Raw genomic sequence first — 14,989 nt, 5'->3', positions numbered from 1 at the left:
GAGCGGCATGACTTAGTTTCAGGAAGGGTGTGAGAGTGGTCTAGGGCTGTGATGAGTCCACACTGATCAACACCAATAATTCTAGTTAAACAGAAAAGTATAAAAACATACAATAATTTATTCGCCCTTCAACATGCAAACTACGCAAGTAAAACCTCTAGTTGAATATTGTCACACCAATACTATATAACGAGCATATACATTAACCCTCGGGAGAAATGGAATAGCATTTGATTCAATAACCAATGTAAGAAGGTTGAGTGTGCAGATCCATTTACAAATAGAAAAGACACTTCAGGATAATCATAGAACATCTTCCCTTGCTCTTATAAAGTCCCACCCTAAGATGGGTTGGAGGTCTTGTGCCCACCAGTTCCAAAGGATATACTTCACAGGTAGGTTTCTGAACAGACTGATTATGTCAGTGGTCATGATTAATAAGTCAATAAGTTACATAAATATCAGGTAAGTAAACTCCCTCAATTCCAGTCCTTAACATAGTCCTAGGAAGGGATCCCTCACCTGGGCTCCAACAACCAAAGTCAGGAAAGAGTGATCTAAGGACAGGACTGTATGCCCATGTAATCCTATAGAGGACAGAGGGAGACGGAACAGGTGTATTAGCTTAATAGTCGTTAAAACCCAAATGCCCCCCCCCTCCTCTGATTTCACCAGAAACTGCTGCTGGTGTTTCTGAATTTGTAGGGTACACAATCTGTTGTGCTTGGACCTGTTGAGGAAGGCCCAGTAGTTATAGGTGCATAGATTACTTACAAACTCAGAATTTAGGTTGTCGGTCACTGTGTTTAGCAACCTGTTCCAGACAGCTTCCAGTAGAACACCCAAACGAAGAAATATTGGTGTATGCATAGCAGGCCACCTTAGGATACCTCCAGGGGTAGGTGTGTTGCAATGGGAATCACAACTGTCAGCGACAAACTATCTGCAATGGATGAACAATGGAGCAGGCCCAGCACAACTTCCGATCATGCAAGAAGGTTGCAAATGCATGAGCAGGCTTATTGAAACGCAAGTTGATGATCCCCTAGTTCCAAGGATGCACTCAGAAACTGGCTGCTGCAGCAAGGTAGCCCAGGGAAGAGCTGGTCAGTACACTGGTTGGTCTGGAGACACTTCTGAAGGGGTTGAGACTGGTTGTTCCCACTGGTCCAGGAGTCGACATACTGAGGAGCAGACAGAGGAGCAAGGCTAAACCGGGACAACACTGGAATTAGTGCTGGTCCTCTGCAGTGTTTTCAACTGGCTGCTCTGCTTCACAGATGACTGGGCTCCAACGATGATCTGTTGATTGGCTGCAGGAGCCCTCTTTTCATCCAAAATTTGGGAGGGAGAATGCCCAAGCCCACCAATGGCAAGAATCTGCACCATTCAAACAGGCAATCTCTATCCAGTCATGTATAGCCACTGGCCACCATCATCTGCCCAACAACAGACATTCAGGCACCTGGCTGTGTACTGGGACCATATAGTCCAAGCCTCCACATCCAGGGTTGCACACAACCCACCCCTTTTTCCTACTAAAGCAGCAGCTTTCCCCGGGAAAGGGCATTTCATATGTTATTTCCTAACTTGAGAAGGCAGGAAGAAGGCAATGAACAACATGCACAAAGGACAAGCAGAACCCTTGTGGTGTGGGCCCTCTTAGGAGGCTGGCCTCCCTTAATATCCATTTGCACAAGTAAAATTATCAACACATGGCAAAAAAAATCAATGAAATGCTGCCAACAGCTACTCCTAGGCACATTGTAAAAATAACCAAAAAGCCAATACAGAAAATGTTATAATGGTACAAAGTATCCTATCCACACTTCACTTTAAGGTGATGTGTGCATTTGTAACGATACAAGACATTCACAATACTGATAGTCTTGGAGACAAATTAGTTTCCCCATAAGAGTGAGCAAACCGGGCAAGGGAGCTTTACTTGCGTCCAAAAAGTCAGGTCAGGAATCCAAGCGAAGCAAAAAGAAATGATGTCCCATATAACTTTATGGGAGGAAAGCAGCACTTTTTTGCTCTTTGCATTTTCCCTTCAGTTATTATTGATTACAGTAGTAGTTAGTTTGTTGTACCCTATATATTGCCTTTTCTGAGTTGGTACACTTTTATTCTGATTTGTGTGAACAGTGTTTTTTTGTTTTGTTTTAGATCCAGTGCAGTGCAAGAACTATTGGAGAAAAATTACAGAATTCACTGTTCTCTCCATAATATTGTAAGTAGTAATAACATTGGAGAAAATGAAAAATAGGTATTTCATTTCATTCTAGAAGGAACTATGCTTTTAAAAAATAAAACCACTTAAAAAAATGAAATCATTAACTTCGGCCAGATTTCCATTTTTTAATGTCTATCCATGTATGTTGTTCAACGTTTTTTTTAACACTTTTTTTTGTAAGCTATTTGCCAACTTTAGGGGGGGGTCCTGTTTTGCCCCATTTTGACTAACTTTGTTAGCTCCCCTTCTCATGTTTCTGACATTTAGGGTTCCTCATCTTTTTCTCTCCAGTAAGGCCTAATTCAAGGTCTGGCTGGAGCCTGCAGCACATTTGTTTGTATGCTGCCTTTGTAGCTCATACGCTTCAAAGTAAGTGGTCCTTCAAAAGTGCCCCATATTGTCCCTGGGTATGTTTTCTCTGCCACCGACATCCCAATGACCAAAAAGGACAAACAGCCTTCCTAGTAGATAGCCCCTCAAGACAGAAGCAAAATCAGCAACCAAGACCAACCCAGGCCATAGCATCCAGCCCATATGGCCAGATCAGTGAGAAATCCTCCTGCAGATAAGAAACACGTTTCTTCTGAAAATTCCAATAGAAATATGAGCTATAGGGTTTTCACTTGCATAGCGCCACTCAGGGGCTGGCTGAAGCCAGCCCACCAGTGACATATAGGGGCAAAGGATCATGAATCCAGCCCATCAGGTTGGCCCATACATCTGCCATTCAATCCAGACCACCCACACAGAATGTGCTATTTCCAACAAGGGACAGAGACTGGTCTAAACCAGTCAAAACCTATAGCCTACAGTGGAGCCTTGGCTCTCCCTAATTGCGTACCCTTAGTGGTAATCGGATATGAATTTAGCCCATTTATTTATTTATGTATTGAATATTTGTAAGGTGCCTATACAACAAATGGTTTTTCAAGGCGCCACAAGACAAAAAGTGGGGGTGGGGGGGGGGGGAACAAGGGAGAAAGATGCAATAACAGTCCTACTAGGCCTTGTGACATTCGGATCGTGCAAGTGCAGAACAAGGAGTGCGAGGGAGGTGGTGGCTGGAGGGGAGGTGCTGGTCTGCCCAAAAACAAAGTGCTTAGGTGGGAAGGGAAAACGTTGATGGGCAAGTGCCAGGGGATGCAGGTAAGTGCAGGGAAAGGGGGGTGGACTGTACATGGGGGCTGGTGCCCTGTAGTACTCGGAGGAACCAGGCAGCCCATCACTAAGGCAGAAGAAGGTGTTAGCAGGGGAAGGGGGAGAATGAAGGAGAAGAAAAGGAGGGTCTTGAGGAACTTCCGTAACTTAAGGAGATCCGGCTCAAGCCTGAGAGGGGCATGGAGACCATTCCAGAGGGATGCTCCTGTGGAGGAGAGACATCTACCCCCACTCTTTGCTTAGAGAAGTGTCTGGCTTGCAGAGAGTTGGAGCTAGTAGACCAAAGGGCTCTAGTGGAGGAAGTATTTAGGGAGAGAGTTGGGTGTAGCGGGTTTCCAGGCCCCAGAAAGCCTTGTGAATGATGCAGAGGGTCTTGAATTTGATCCTAGCAGCAACCGAGAGACAGTGAAAGAAATTAGGGCTGGAGAGATGCGGTTCCCTGGGCTTCAGGACAAGAATAAGTCTTGCAATCATATTCGGGATTAGTTGAAGGGGCCAAAGGGAGGATGGAGGAAGATTGAGGAAGAGGCTGTTAACAGTAGTCAAGCCTAGAGAGGACGCTCTGTAAACCTTGAGTTTCTGTGAAAGGTGAGGAAAGGGAGAATACCTCTGAGGAGGTGCAGCTGATAGTGAGCCCATTGTCTCTGCAAGCCCAAATTGCGTGGAACCTCCTAGCCTTCCATAGAAAAATTGTGTTTCCCAAACTAAAGACTTTGCGCCCCTTATATCCACCTCGGAAGTGCAATCATGTAACATGATAAATGATCTAATCAAGAAATGTAATGCATCACTAGCTCATGTTGAAACCGATCTTTGGACATTAATTAATAACCTGAATCTGGTAAACAAAAAGCTATTAAAAGGTCTACACTTTAGACACATATAGTCATTTCAGGAAGGAATCGAGATTTTCTGTCTGCATACTTGTGGACAATTCTCCTGTTCAACTGGTCGTATTTTTCTAGGATTTCATTTTTTAATATTCTGTAGAATTGAGAAATCCTGAATATAAGAGCTACAGGAACTCCAACTAATCCTTACTGACGATTTTGTAAAAAAAAAAGAACAAAGGCACTAAGAAAACATGGAAATCTCTTAACTGATTGCTCTGGCACTTAATGAAATTAGGAATTTAAATCTGAGAAATATGACAACACTCAAACCTGAGCAATGTTGCTGGGGAATCCAAACTTGCACTAGCGTTTCATTGACTTTAGTTGTAGTTAGATGATGTGATCGACTCATTTTTCTTTTCTTTTTTACTCGTAATTTCTTTCTTCTGTTGATTTTACACATTGTGAAAGGTTTATAATAAGCCAATGCACAAGTAAATAATGATAAACAAAGAGCAAATGTGGGCCACTATTGAAAAAGAATCTTCAGAACTGTTAGTGCTGACAGACTTGAGACGCAATCTAAAAGCGACTACCTTTGCGATTCAAACTGATTAGAAGACCTTAAATTCCCTTATGATTATGAAAGCTGAAAACTGTGCTGCTCAGGTGGGAAATCAGCATGCACTGGCTCGCTTTCACAGTAGAGCATAAAACAGGCAATAAACATTGAAATGCAGGTGGACCTTCTAGAAAATGTGCCTCTTAGAACCTGATGACTGTTGTGCTCGAGATTAGCCTGCATGATTCTAACATGTGAACTGTGTGCTGTGTGAACAGATGTTCATGCCTACACGTGTGATGCAAGATGCTATCTTTTTTGACATTCTCATCTGGTTTACCTGTCATTTCACTGATGACTTCCCCCGCCCATCTGTTTCCCTCTTCAGTGACAAAATTACAACTTGCTCACCCCGAGCCTACCAACGTCACTCAGGGTTAGGATACTGCAAGATACCATATTTCCCTCAGCAAGTCCCTTCTACAGCTACTTTTTGGCTCCACTGATTGGTGACAGCATTTTTTTATTTTAATGGAGCAAAGCCACCTGCATCTTGGAGGTGCCCCTGTGTGAGTCCGATCTTGCACTGGGTCCAATAGATAGAAATTGATCCTACAAGAGCGTGTGTAGATCAGTTGGGCACATTATCCCTAACCCCCCCCATCTCCGCTGTCATATTGGAACAGGTAGGAGAAGAGCTCTGTATGGGACCCCATGGGTTGTTCCTATAACGCATTGAGTGTACAAGAGACGATACGCACTCAAACAGCCATACTGAATGTACCCTTGCACTGAAAGTGCAGGGTCCTTCAGTTTCCTACTGATGAAGCAGATTGGGTGTTCCCTGCCTTTCTCACCCAGGTCACTCAGAACAGCACCTACACCTGTATTGGAAGCATCTGTTTGAACAATAAAGGATTGGTTGTAGTCAGGAGCCAGGAGCTCTCAAGACTGGAGCTTGTCAAAGGGCTTTCTTAAGTCCTTCAAAAGCCTTGGTGCATTCCTCATTCCACTGACGTTCTTGGGGAATTTGGGTGAGGAGATCACATTCAAAGGAGACGCTATGGTCCCATAGTTCTCAATGAAGTTCCTATAATAACCTGTGAGACCTAAAAAGGCTCTCACTTGGGTTTGAGTAGTAGGAGTGGCCCAGTCTTGTACAGCTTGTACCTTGCTAGGCAATGGCCTTATTTCACCTCCTCCTACCTCATGTCCAAGGTAGACCACTTTACTCTGACCAATTTGACATTTGCTTGCCTTTATGGTCAGATTGGCCTGTTCAAGAGCCTGCAATACAATACATATCCTAAGTGATCAATATGTTCTTTCCAAATGGGGCTGAACACTGCAATGTCATCCAAGTATGCCATGCAGAAGTCCTCCATCCCATTCAGAACATGATTGACCATCCTTTTGGAATGTAGCTGGAGACTTCTTTACTCCAAAAAGCATAACCTTAAACTGGTAGAGGCCTCCGGGGGTCTAGAATGCAGTCTTCTCCTTGGCATGGTCTGTCAGAGTTATTTGCCAATAGCCTGAGGTTAGGTCAAGTGTACTGAGGTACTTGGCGTCCCGGGAGGAAAGCTAAAGAGGCAACATGTTCACCTTGGAAGCAAGACGACACTAAGCAACACAGGTTCGATCTCCGGGTCCGCGCTTAGAAACCGGTATTTAAGCGCATTATAAATACTCTTTAAAAAATGAAAAAATAAATAAGCTTGTCCACCAGCTCATCTGACCAGGGTAAAGGATGGGCATCTGTCGTGGGGACTGCATTTAGGGCTCTATAGTCCACACAGAATCTCCATTTTTTTGGATCCTGCCTTTGGTACTAGAACACCTGGACTAGAACAAGGACTTGTAGATGGCCCTATTATCCCGAGATCAAGCATCTTGTTGACCTCCTCCTTTATGTGGGTTCTTACATGGTCTGACATTCTGTAACCTCTGCTTTTAACAGTTAAACAGTCACCAGTGAGGATTTCATGCTGGCCCCAAGGGGTCAAGCCTGGTGATAGTGAAATCAGAGGGGCAAACTGATTTAACAGAGCTTTGCACTCCTCTTGTTCCAGTGTCAGATCAAAAGATAGATTAACTCCTTCATTTTTTTTATTTTTTTATTATTGTGTTTGGTTACATAGAAAACTTTTACAGTGATTTTATTAAAGTATTTAAAAACAAGATTTCATGATTCATTCACAAATAGGATATTCACAATTTTTAAAATATCAGTCTCTATATCCGCATATCTCTTTTGCAGTAGACAGATTCAATTCAAATATACATATTTTTCAACTAAAGCAAAAACATTCCACGTTCTATACATATTTCATAACAAGACAAAAAACATTTAAACAAACCACACCATTGCTTTAGGTTATCCTAACAAAACTAAATAAGCTACACCTCACGTACAGGTAACAATAAAGGTTCATCAATCACTACTAAGATTCTAGTTAATTTGATGACAGATTAGTGCTATTATCCCACATACATCTCATCCATAATGAATTTCTAGATAAAACGGATCTCGTCAACATATGATGTCCAAATTCTTTAACTCCTAGAGCCTCAAAATACTCACAGAACATCACCAAGTGTTTGAGACTTTCAATGTCATTTTCATTTTTGCAAAAGCGACATTTCCTCAGCTGTACACTAATATCTTTCTCTTTCCTTTCCCAGAATTGTATGCGTTAATTTGTGTGGAATTGATTTAATTTAAAACGTAGATGGTTTTCTAGCTATACACATGGAAATTGTAGTAAGTATTTTCAGCGATCGCCCCATTTCCTTCTCAAAGTAGCAAATTCCATATATGACTTGTATCTACCAATCCGATCCGACTGCATACACCAATAAAACAATTGAAACTTCTTTTGGCAGCACGAGTCCTGCAACCAAATCCTCTTTTGATACTCAATCAGATCTAATAGTGCATTAATTTTTGTTACAAATATGGCCAGAGATGTCAGCGACCCTGCTGAGTTAAGATCTTCATAAAGTGAATTACCTGGAGGGAGTAGCATTTTCACATAATTATTCAGCAGTCTCCAATGTCATTTAACTGATAGAGGTAGCAGACCTAATTTGTGAGGTACTATATTGTTAGGAATTGTTTGGGCCAGGCCTTTTTCCACATTGACCGTTGGATTATATCCAGAATATCATCTATCTCAATAGTGCAGATGTCTAGAATGTAAGTAATCACTGGTTCAATTTTGAGCAGATAGAATTGGATAATCGGCATCATTGAAAAATTACAATATTTGCGATAAATAATACACATTTGAGATGTCAGCGGTCTGAGTTTTTCCTTTCAACCGCTCCTTCCACCATTTCTTTGAGTATTGATCAGATAAGGTGCATCATACATATCTTATGGTTTTCAGTTTCAAGACTTGCATTTCCAATAAACCACTCAAATTTTGACACTTTCTCATCCAATCGGAAATGATAACAATTTGAGATTTTGATTGATTTATATTTAAGTTGTGAGATTTTGCAAATTTCATCAAGAGATTGAGTTTGGTCTGAAGCCCAAAAGGAGTTTGATCAAATATCAAAGGGTAATCTGCAAACCCGATATAATTAAGTTTCAGATGGCCAAGTTGGACCGGAAAAATAATTGCATCATCCCAACATTTTTCAAGGTCCGAGATATACTAATTAAATAGAACCGCTGCCAAAGAACAGCCTTGTTGCAACCCAACTTCTGTTGGGATTTCGTCTGTGAGTGCCCCCTCTGCATTTAAACGTACTCTATAGGTAGTAGAGGAGTGCAAGAGTGAGATAAGTGCTACCAAATGAAGGGGGGAACCCTTAGTGAATCATCTTTGCTCACAGAACTTCTCTGATCACTGTGTCAAATGCTTCGCTTGAATCAATAGCAGCCATATACACAGCCCCTACATGAGGGCGCTTAGTTTGACACTGTAGTTGGAGACAATTGTCGCGTTCAATGGACAACCCATCATTTTCCGAAACCCAATCTGGAATTTGGACAGAGTAGTGTGCTTGTTCATATATATATATATATATATTTGCAATTCTTTTAGGATCAGTTGAGTAAAAACTTTAGAAGCCGCATCGTTTAGGGCAATCGGTATAAAATGTGATGGCTCGCTTGCAATTCCTTTTTTTATAAACAAGAATTATAGTCGCAGAACACCAAGTTACTGGGATCTTTCTGTTCCTAAATATGTTATCAAACTTATTTTTGAGCATCCACGCCCACACCTTAGGATCAGCTTTCAATAAACACGGCGGGATCCCATCTGGACCTTCTGCTTTTGGATTATTGAGTTTCTCAATAGCATTCTCAACATATTCAATTGACCATGGAGAATGATCTAATATGAGATCAGCATATTTGAGGTCCCTTTATGTTGATATTCTGTGGTAGTTTAAATTTTTGAGTAATGTAGCCCACCCATACCGAGGCCAGAATTGCAGGTTCTTTCATCCCTACATTGCTACCATTCATGGTCCTAAGAATCGCCCAAATCTGTCCTGAATCATATTTGTACAAGCGATACATCATACGTTGATTGTCCTTAAGCATAAAATCCCATTTAATCTCTTGATTTTGTTTTTATGGATTAGGATTATATGTTTTTTTTTCTCGACCATATAATTCAACAGTAAGTTGCACTCTTCCCAGTTGGCGAAGTTTGGCATTTAAAAGCATGCCTATGTAATTTAGGTTTCTCTGCCAATTTTAACTCAAGATATATATTTCAAGTGTCTTTGTATCCCAATCGTCATCTGTGAGTCAAGATCCTCATTATAGGAGCAGTCGAGCGCCCCCTTCACGCCAAATAGTGGGTCCGTTTGAATAAGACACATCAGCTTATAACAGACGGATGGACTCCATTTAATAGAGAGTTCAGGTCTATCCATCTCAATTAGCTCAAAACATGGATTAGCATTATATTGCTAATTTGGAACCTGCAACCTGATCGAAATTGCCAAGTGGTCACCAAATCCCAAATTGATAATTGAGACTGGCTCACAGCTTTTAAAAAGTGAGGTTGAGAGATAGAAATAGACAATATAAGATCGTAAACAACCACGATTCCAAGTGTAGGGCCTCACAGTTAATTTGGGTGGTCCCAACTGTATGTCGCAATTCAATGTTTTTTTTGTTACCCTTTTCTGTCCATTCTTGACAGTACTTTGGGCTAAATTGGTTGTTCCAGCAACATTTTTCATTAGCGGCTGGTAACAAGTAGAATTAAAATCCCCACCCACCACAAACCCCACCTGATCATTTCGCACTATTGCACTTTCAAGTATTATATCAATAGTTTCCACTAGTTGCTCCCAAGAGACACACAATTTATTCCATATATGCATATGATCACCATTGAGATCCTAGGTGACCCTTGTACAGTTAGTTTGACGGCCATGATCGCGGCATCTTTATAAAGTAACACTGAGGCAAACTTGCAAGAGTTTTTAATAAGAATCGCTAGACCTCCAGATGGCCTACCCTTGGCTCCCCTGGTCGCATATTGAGAAAAGCATACAAAACCAGCAACATCAAAATGTGACATCTGCATAGTTTCTTGGAGCAAAATCACATCAGGATATTTTTCCAAGTCCAGCTTTTCAAACCATCTGAGAAAATTAGCTAGCCCACAGCTATTCCATGATAGCAGGACAAAAGGTTCTACATTACGCAAAATGTATGGTATTCCCACAGGAAAATGGAACGTCTGCAATTTTATATTTAGTAGCATCTCCTATCTTTCCATCTAAAGGTTGTCCCCTGAGGAGGTCAGGTAGAGGTTTACTCTCCTCCTCCTGATTAGAGGCTAGAAGCAAAGTTCCCAGGTCTGGTCTGGAGACATAGGCCCTTGGTTGGTTGGTTGGTTGGTGTGAAAGACCCTGGGGGCCTCCTTAGGATTGCCTAAATCCACCAAATAATTGACCGCCCCAAGTTTTCCCACTACCTTGAAGGGTCCAACCCATTTGTCCTGCAAGGCCCTCTGCCTTGTAGGCACCATAACTAGAACTAGCTGGTTTTGATGCCTTGTAGGCACCATAACTAGAACTAGCTGGTCATGAGTAAACTCAACCATTTTGGCCTTCTGGTGTTGCCAATGCTTCACCAGAGCGTGACCTGCTTTCAAGTTATCAGAAGCTTCTGTCATCATTTGTGTCGTTCTCCTTCAGAGACTAACACATAGTCAGTGACTCTCACTGGCTTGTGGGAAGGAGCACGCTCCAACCCGTCCTTGATTAGGGTCAATGGACCTCTAACCGGATGACCATAGAGAAGCTCACAAGGGGCTGAAGCCAACCCCTTCTTGAGGGACATCTCTACAGGCAAAGAGAAGGAATGGCAGTAGAAGGTCCCACTTTCTTCAAATGGGTTCTTCTAAAGCACCTATCATGCTCTTCATAGTTCTGTTAAACCATTCTACCAACCCATTGGTTTGGGGATGGCATGCGGTTGAGAACTTGTAGGTTACTCCACAGTTTTTCCACATGGTGTGCATGTAGTGGGACATAAAATTGGTCCCCCTATCTGAGATCACCTCCTTAGGAAAACCTACTCTGATAAAAATACCAAGTAGGGCCTTGGCCATTGCCTGAGCAGGAACAGTACTCGTAGGTATAGCTTCAGGATACCTGGTAGCATGGTCTACCACAACCAATATAAATTGGTCGCCTGAAGATGTGCGAGGGTCCAAGGGACCAACTATGTCGATTCCCACCACTGGGAGAGGCACTAAGGGTGACACATTCTTGGCTCCACTCTTGCCAGATGTCTGACCAGTGTGACAGCTTCTACAGAATCTATCTACGTCAGACCCCATTCTAGGCCAGTTAAAATAAAGAGAAATCCTTTCCTTGGTCGTCTTAAAGTTTAAGTGACCAGCTAGAGGAATCTCATGGGCTAACTGTAGAAACTGGGGTCTCACCTCCTGAGGCATTACAAGTCTTCTGTAGTCCCCTGGAGAAGACTCAATATGTTAAATGTGGAGGAGGCTATCCTCCCAGTACAACCTGTGCTTCCCTGGCTCTTGCCCTTCCAGCTGGGAAGCTGCCTGTTGGCGAAGACCTTCAAAATTAGGACACTCTCTTTGACCTCTGCTGAAGTCTGCCCTACAAGGGCCGCCAAGCAAAGTCTGCAGCTCAGGATGGTCTTTAGGATCCTGATCTCAAACAGGAGGAAGGTCTTCTTCCAGCTCTGTATCATCAGTAGCTGACTCACCATCCTCTGGTGGTTTCGCACACTCGGCCTCAGCTGGTGAAGGAGTCACAGGTGTGACTTGGGACTGTCCTCTCGGGGATGTCCTGGTTTTGTGCACAGGAGTGCTACTTTTCTTGTTTCCTGAGACCTTGGGTTCCCCTTTGCCTCTTTCTTCCTGGAAGTAGAAGTTTGGGATTGGGTGTTCTAGGTTCTTCTGTAATAACCCACTGAAAGTCATCCAAGGTGAGCTCTCTGGCCTTAGTTGTTCCTGCTTCATTTTACTGGGAGGCCTGGGGGTGCTTGGTACAACTCCGAATCTTTAAGTCATTCCCCAACATGACTCTCCCAGGCACCTCATTCCGAACACTGACAGGTATTCTTACAGTCATATTGTTGCACTGGATGGGAGCTGGTAGCATTGGAACCATCTGGAGAGGGCCTCCAGCAAGATTAGTGGGGCCTTTAGGTGCCTTAGCAACATCCTCAGGTTTAAAAAAAGTTTCATCCACCACTGTGATGCTGGCCCCAGTGTCTCTAATGGCTGGGGTCTCCTGACCATTTACAAGTACACTGTCCTTGTAGTATTCTTTGGTGTTATCTGGTATAGAGTTATACACATCTAAATTCTGCTGTTCCCACAAACCCAGGGACAGTAAAGAAGCACTGGCTGAGATCCCAATGGGGTCTTCAGCCAATAGATGAGTTTACACTTGCCATATGTACTTCTCCCTCAGGGATGAAGGCTAAGGAGGCAGTGTGGAACCCTGAAGGTTTACCCTTGCATCTGAGATTCCCTTTCACATAGTCAGTAGACCCACAAGCATAACATTTACCAAATGTTTTCTGGAATTGGGGTTTCTGCTGACCTGACTTGGTTTCCCATGGTATTTTCCCTTCTTATGTTTGTGGTCCTCTTTTGTATGGGAGGTTTTAGAATTCTCTTTGTCATCTGTCTCCCCCTTATCCTTTTTATGAGTTGCCCCAGAATCCTTGTGAGTAGCCCTGTTGGCAACCCACGAGTCAGCAGCTTTTTCTTGCTTCTTGGGATCAATCTCTTTTGAGTCAGCCAAGTGCTGTCTCAGCTCAGGAGAGTAGGCATCAAAAATAGATTCCAACAAAAATAGACTTCTCATACCTTCAAAAGTAGTTACTCTGTAACCCTTAACCCAACCATCTAAGTGTTTCAAACATTCCCACACCCAGGTAGCCCAGTCTTTTTGGGGGTCCCAAACCTCTTAAGGTACTGGGAAGGAGTTTTCCCAAATCTAGCTATCAAAGCTAGCTTCACATTTCCATACTCCAATCTTTCAAGTTCCCCCCCACCTCCATTACAGCATCAGTTGCAACCTGGGGGAGCCTAGTCGAGGGCCAAGGAATCAACTGATTCCCTGTGTAACCCTGAATCCCATAGTAATACTCAAAAGCACCCAACCAATCCAAAATAGCATGTTTTGCATCGTACATACTCTCTGCTTCTTTAGGCATGCAAGGTCTCTTTGGACTGGAAGACCTAGAAGACTCTGGGATAGAACTATTTTCAACAGACAATTTCTTCATCTCAAGGGCATGCTGCATTTCCATTTCCCTTAACCTGATGTCTTGATGCTTGGTTTCAGCTTGGATTTGTAATCTTTTGAACTCTAAAGTCTCGTTTTCTCAAGAGACACAAATTCTGGACTCAGTACTGGAACTGGTAAAGTTTGAGGTAAAAGCGCTGGTTGAAGTAAAGATGGGCTCTTTCCTTGAGACTCCTCTTCCCCCCTCTGACTCTTCTAAGACATTAGAGTTAGACTCTGAATTATCATCCTCAATATGATTATCCACATTTGCTGGGTTAGTAGGTGTGACAGGCATACTACCCAGACTTTGATGATTTAATAGTCTTGTAATGAGTTCATTTTTCTTTCCTTTAACATGGATGCTCCTGGCCTTACACATTTCTTTGTTGTTCTACTGTCAAAATGACCAGGGCTTCCTGACTGAAATTATCCATATTTGGCTTGTTTATATAATTGCTATTCCAGTGGAGCTTAGCCTTGTGAAGGTATTAGTTGAATAAAAGCAAAGCAAATCTCAGTGTAACAACTCTACAATATGTCCTCACCGCCTGCCACCATTGTTAGGCAAGATTGTATGCAGTACCCTTTGGGTGCACTAAAACAACCCTGACCTCCAGGCAATAGCAACCCAACCTTTGGTATAAGTCTGCACTCCACAGGTTGGTAGTGTGGACGAGTAGCCAGGCCTATCTCAAGAGGGTTCAATGTGAGCTGTAGGGAAGTTACGTTATTCAAGTAAACACTTACACACAGAGTTTCTTGATGAAACAATTATTATTTTATTTACCCATCAGTTAATTTAAGCCTTCTTCAGAAGGGAGCACGGTATAACACCACACAAATATACTTCAAAACTATACACTCTTAGTTTCCAAATCATTAAATACCCATTTGAGATGGCCTACACCCACAGGTGACTTAAATAGCTAGGGTGCTGTTGACATTAATGTACTACTCTTGGCATTCAGAATAGGGAAAGATTATTAGAGCAAGCAATCACAAATATTTCTTAAGCAGGCAAATACTTCCAGATCCCCCAATAAGTCATTCAGTGAAACAGGCTAAGCCAAAGTCAATAGGCAGAAGTCTATATGAGCTGAAGCACTTATTTGCAGGTAAGTAGAAATGTCTTTGCACAATGTTTTAGAAGTATTTGAAGAAAGAAATGAATTAATGTAGGGCCACAAGCTGTTAGACTTGTGAGAAGTAGAAGATGCAAGCAACTCTACAGTAAGAGGTAAGTGTGGTATCCTGGTGTGATTGTACTGTCTGCTTGAGTGTATGCAGGGGCCTCATAGAATGGTTAGGTGGAGCTTGGAGTGTGGGAGGCCTGGGGATTCCACAGAGTGTCGGTTCGGACTTGGAGTTAGACTGCGAACCAGGGCAGAGGCTTGTTACGTACTCTCCTACCCTTCATGAACTTTACCTATGTAACTA

At 42.6% G+C, this 14,989-nt stretch overlaps 1 protein-coding gene across 2 annotated transcripts in view; it reads left to right on the top strand.

The window, feature by feature from the left end:
* The window catches only part of DIMT1 (DIM1 rRNA methyltransferase and ribosome maturation factor), a 166,362-nt gene that overhangs the window by 94,907 nt on the left and 56,466 nt on the right, over nucleotides 1-14,989 (top strand). For both annotated transcript variants that reach the window (XM_069627338.1, XM_069627339.1), the window contains exon 10: nucleotides 2,170-2,233. In XM_069627338.1, coding sequence (XP_069483439.1) covers nucleotides 2,170-2,233 — 64 coding nt within the window. The remainder of the gene's footprint in view (nucleotides 1-2,169; nucleotides 2,234-14,989) is intronic.

Source organism: Ambystoma mexicanum, chromosome 6p (genome assembly GCF_040938575.1).
Source record: "Ambystoma mexicanum isolate Mex_15411 chromosome 6p, UKY_AmexF1_1, whole genome shotgun sequence".
Lineage (NCBI taxonomy): Eukaryota > Metazoa > Chordata > Amphibia > Caudata > Ambystomatidae > Ambystoma > Ambystoma mexicanum.
Note: the sequence above shows the minus strand (reverse complement) of the source record. Positions and strands in the feature narration are given on the sequence as shown.